A 5,546-nucleotide genomic window follows, 5' to 3' on the forward strand; every position below is an offset into this window, starting at 1 on the left:
AACCCTGAACCCTTCTTCTGAACCTATTTTGTAGGTGGATTTTGCGAACTCCTTGCAAAGAAGATCATTTGATATTTGGAGTTTCAGGGAAGGTAGGTGGGTCTTGGAGAGTTGCAGTGGGTTGTCCTAACCTATTCTATCCAAAATACAAGTTCTATCCTATCCAAACCACCAAATGAGGCATATTAGGGTGGCGAGGTAACCTTAACTTTGGTAGGAAGTGGTTGTCAATCTCTTCTTTCATACACACATCTTCAATGTACACATAACTTATTTGCTTTAAGAAAGTATCAATAGAGAGATAAAAGACAAGCGGGAGTCCTGTCACAATGCTTGTGGGTCACACAGAAGAGGATGGCGTCGGCAACATACAGACGATACTTGGTCCAAATCTTTTTGCTTGCCTTGGTTGGTAAACAGTATCTAGTCAAACTTTGATTATTTGAACATGTGTCCTACAGTTCTCAATATATTAAAATATTACAGAAACACCTATACCATGAATCTTGTAGGTGAAGATAGAAGAGAGAGAGAGAGAGAGAGAGAGAGAGAGAGAGCCATGCATGCAAATCCATGCATTGATGATAACGATATGTATATTGGGGCACGTCACCTTATGCACTCGAAATTTGCAGTTGAACAGAAGTAGTTGAGATGTAGTTGGCCTTTACCCTAGCTAGGGTAAACAAGATAGTGTTATACCAAAAACGGCAAAAACCCCTTTCCGCTCATTTAATTCAACCCTAAGCAAACATCTCTCTCTCTCTCTCTCTCTCTGTTCGTGTGCGTCAGTCCAACTTCTTCTCACCTTCCACCACCTTGCTAGAGAAGACTTTATATATACATGCATCAAACATTCTCTCTTCCTTTCTCATCATTAGTTTGATTATTGACCACTAATTATAATCAAAACACTTCTATTAATTATAATGGAAGATCATCATCAACAGCATAATCCACCTCCATTAACCTCCCAATCGCTGCCCTTGTCATTACCATTCTTGTTACCGCCTCCACCCCAAAACTCTCGTCCCCCTTCTCCCTATCTCTTCACATCCTCTTCATCCTCCTCATTGATGACTAACCCTCCCGATCTTCTAGACATTGATTGGGTTAGCCTTCTCTCTGGTGGTACTCAAGCGGCAGGCGGGTTTAATCATGATCAGATTAATAGTTTTAAGCCTATGGCTATGATGGACAATAATATTAGTGGCTCTGCTTGGAATACTGGAGCTGATCAGGAAGAAAAGGTTGGTGTTAAAAGGAAGGGTGGGGGTAAAATGAGAAAAGCAGCGGCGAGCCGGCCTAGGTTTGCGTTTCAGACTCGGAGTGAGGATGATATTCTTGATGATGGCTACCGCTGGAGAAAATACGGTCAGAAAGCAGTCAAGAACAGTTCATATCCCAGGTTTATTCATTATTTAATTACTTTGCAAATATTTATGAATATGAACACTTTGTTTATACCGTACATATATTAATCTAGAGGGCTTTTGATATAAGTCCAATTGGACTAAAAATTAGACCTATTTCAAAAGTAAAAAATCACTAAAAATTGGACATATTTCAAAAGATGGGTTATAAAATTGGACCTCTTTCAAATTTTCCCTTTATTTAATATTCTAGGGAACAGAATTTTGAAAATGATGGAGAGATTTTTCAGCGTGACGGACACATGAGGTGGTACACCATGTGTTACTATACAAATGGTGGGATATGTGTGTTAAAAAGTTAATAACTTAAAAAATAAAATTTTCCTCAACTTACATAAAAACACATGGTGTACCATCCATGTTCTTGTCATAATAAAAATTTTCTCAAAATGATGAATATTGGTTACTTAGCTGGCTTGTGAATCAAGAGAATCTGAGACGTAAAGGAATTATCATATGCATATATTCTTTTTAGTTGCTTAATTTGTCAGAACTTGTGAATTATTTCATATGAACATAGAGAATCAATTTATTTAGACAAAATGTTTAGAGAATTTATCAAATATAACAAAAAAATTAACCTTAATTTCAAAAATATCAGTTTTTATAAAAGACTAATTTATCAAATACCCTCACTAAATATGAATAACTAATTGTTAACTAAAAGACTTCTTGTGCTATAATCAAGTGTTGCTCTCACTAATATTTTCTTCTTTTTTTTCGTTTCTTTTCCAAACGAAGAACAAAGGTTTCTCTCAATTTTATATTTTAATAAAATAATCAAAGAAGCCTTGTGATCCTTAAATCTTTCTTCATATATGTAATATAGCACGAAAAAATAAATACGAAAAGGACTTTTTCATAATTCCAAGCTGCCCTTCGAGTACGATATTACATATGGTACTAGCTTTTTACAGTATTGAGAAAACCAGAAATGTTGAGTAAGACCAAAATTAAGGAAATTAACCAACAAAATTCTCATGCTAATTAATTAGGTTTTACCACAAAGAGAGGATTAAGAACATCGTAAAGAGCAAACAGATTAAGCACAAAGTAAAATATTGCTGCAAGAATGGCAGCAAGAGCTCTCACTAAAGTGTTTTGTGGGAACTATATATGCGAGAAAGAAAGGTTTTTTTTATTATTATTTATTACAAAATAAAAATGAGAGAAACATTTGTTCTCCATTTAGAAAAGAAATGAAAAAAAGAAAAAGAAAAAAAAATATTAGTGAGAGCAACTCTTGATTATTGCACAAGAAGTATTTTAATTAGTGTAGATGATATCGTCTGTTCAAAAAAAAAAAAAAAAACTAGTTATACATATAAACTAAGGTATTTATGTCTATATAAGTGGAATTTGGATGTATTTTAAAGGTTTTTACTATATTTGATAAATACCTTCATCATCCTCATTAAATTGTAAAAAATAAAAATAAAAACCCAATTGTTTACATGACTCGGGTTTGTCTATAGCAAAACTTTTTCTAAGCCTGACCCAAGGAGGAAATTTAGTACGTGAATATTTTACATTTGGACTCAGAAATTATGATCATATAATTCTGACAAAAAGTATATTTTTAGCAGAAAATACAATTATAACAAAGCATTTTTCCCACATAAAAAAAAAAGAGCTCCCAAATCATTTAAAATGCTAATATTAATACAAATTTGTTTAGGGAAATTAAACTAATTTACCATATAGAAGAAACCATATTGAACCTAGTCATATATATAGACCTTACGTATTCTAGCTAGCAACCTTTGAGGTGTTTAGCTAGCAATTTGAATCCAAAAACTCTTGTAGTTATTTGGTTTTCTGTATTATATGGGATATAACCCTCCAAATATATAAATGTGTGACAATATATACGTACCGAATGATTCAGAATTTTATATGTTACTGTAATTAATTTTTTCTCCATCTAAGCACAATGATACTATCAGGGTATTAGTTAGTGTTCTTCATTCCATTGTGTCGAGTTTAAAATATCTCCTCTATGCTTCATTTTAAACATATGGTCATTACTTATGAATTGTAGGAGCTACTACCGCTGCACACATCACACATGCAATGTGAAAAAACAGGTCCAGAGGCTGTCTAAAGACACGAGCATTGTCGTGACAACGTATGAAGGAATCCACAATCATCCTTGCGAGAAACTCATGGAAACCCTAACTCCTCTACTGAAGCAAATGCAATTCCTCTCTAGGTTCTAATTAACAAGGTCACTATATATCATCTTTCATTGGCATTTGTACTTATATATTAACCTTTGTGCACAAGGTAGGGAGAGATTTGTAGTTCAAAAGTGGGTTAAGAAAGTCTACCCTACGCCCGAGTCATGTGTTCGAGACCCCTTCTCTTAATATCTTCTTGTAAAAAAAAAAAAATTGTACACGTTAACTATGACTATGTGATAAGAAAAAGAAATTAAATATAAAAATTAATGTACCAAAATCTTTGTTAGTATATGTTATGCATTAAGCTTTAATAGTTTATATATTTTGTTACTATATATATATGTTTAGACTCCTTATTGATTTTTAAATGATATGCGTGTGAATGGTGTTCCACTCGTAACTGGGAGGTCTCAATTTAAAGTTTCATGAATGACGAGTTTAAAACCTAATTATAACTTGCGTATTGGCAGGTTGTAAAAAAAAAATACAATACAAAAGAAATGTTAGGATTTTGGTTGTCAATGGGACATAAAGCCAAGGCTAAATGATCCCAACTATATCAGCAATCAAAAGAGATTGACAAGATGGAGGAGCTTGCTAAAAAAAGAATGGACCTAAACCCAAACGAGTCAATTCATCAACAACAAAATTTATTTTTTGATAAATAATATGCCGAATTTTAAAGGACCAACTATGGTGTATAAAATCATGACAATTTAAAACCAAACTTCCAAAGGTTGATTATCAACTTTATCATTTAGAATCAAGTCTACATCAAGGGCAGAATTAGATTCAACCAAAATATTCTTAAATCCCTTACTCTGCGCAAGTTGCAAAACAACCCCAAATAATGTTAGGCACGGGCCAGGCCGGGCCCAATTTTGAAGAGACTGGACCAGACCCGGGCTTAAAAGAAACGGGTCGGGTACAACAAATTCTAATATAGGAACCGAATCTAACCCAGCCTATTTCACACGAGTCGATTCGGGCCGGGTCTATGGGTTTTTTTTTCCTTCCTTTTCTTCTTTAGCTCTCTTGAATCTCGATCGTTCCAGGAGATGCCGGACCACCACCTTCTCCTACAGCGAGACCGAGACCAATTTTGGCGACTTCGTCGTTTACCCAAAGCTTGATTTCCCGCGATTCCTGTCGTTTATGAGCCACAAGATCGGAATCTTGCCGGTGTGGTTCACTGTTTTCCTATCCTCGTCGGAGACTTGCCAATGAATCCCCATCACTGGCAAGGTCAACTTCAGCGCGATTTCTCACATTGGATGGCCGCCGTTACTCCGTTGCACCTCAACACTGCTGATGCCTGACCTGTGTGTGTCCAGTTTCGACTGAGACCTTGACCAACCACCATCTCGCGCCTATCTTGAACCTTTGTTGCTGCTTGCTGCAGCGTCCTGATGAACTTTCCACCCAGATTGTCATCCCATAGTGCCTATTTGAAGCCTGTATTCAACACTCGTTACTCCCTTCTGTCACATCTTTTCCGTTCAGCCCAGAACCTGCATCGACAAACACCGCACCAAGTGGATTATGGGATTTAATCAATGGTGGACATTAAATCTCCACATATTGGACGATAGATACGGTCTAAGCTAGGGCCCTGTTTTCTTAGCAATTTGGACTCGCCCCGCCCCGCAAGTAACATAGAACTGCCCCGTCCTGCCTTGTTTTAGATTTATCCAAATTAGACCCGCCCCATCATTACTACAAAAGTGGCTTATTTGTGTCGGTAGCTAGTGTCGGTTTTATATAAAATACTGGCTGATAAGACATTTTCGACACCCTTCTTACATGGTGTCAGAATTACTATCGGGTATAAGTGACATAAATTGTCTATGTCGCTTGTAACTGACATAGACTGTTAATGTCGCTTATAACCGATATTTGTACCATACTTGACCAATCTCGAAACTACTGA

General features: G+C 35.9%; 1 protein-coding gene across 1 annotated transcript; it reads left to right on the forward strand.

The window, feature by feature from the left end:
• The first annotated feature begins 781 nt into the window (after window positions 1–781).
• On the forward strand, window positions 782–3,905 carry LOC126586989 (probable WRKY transcription factor 24). Its single transcript, XM_050251990.1, has 2 exons — window positions 782–1,408; window positions 3,475–3,905. Exons 1-2 carry the CDS (start codon window positions 930–932, stop codon window positions 3,650–3,652), a joined length of 657 nt encoding a protein of 218 aa, XP_050107947.1. The 5' UTR covers window positions 782–929; the 3' UTR covers window positions 3,653–3,905.
• Window positions 3,906–5,546: the final 1,641 nt, after the last annotated feature.

This window comes from Malus sylvestris, chromosome 1 (assembly GCF_916048215.2).
Source record: "Malus sylvestris chromosome 1, drMalSylv7.2, whole genome shotgun sequence".
Taxonomy (NCBI): domain Eukaryota; kingdom Viridiplantae; phylum Streptophyta; class Magnoliopsida; order Rosales; family Rosaceae; genus Malus; species Malus sylvestris.

Excerpts from the sequence above, each read along its gene's own strand:
- LOC126586989 (XM_050251990.1), top strand. The coding sequence starts at position 930 with ATGGAAGATCATCATCAACAGCATAATCCACCTCCATTAACCTCCCAA. Across the intron at positions 1,409-3,474 it reads AAGAACAGTTCATATCCCAG|GAGCTACTACCGCTGCACAC; the intron begins GTTTATTCATTA and ends TATGAATTGTAG.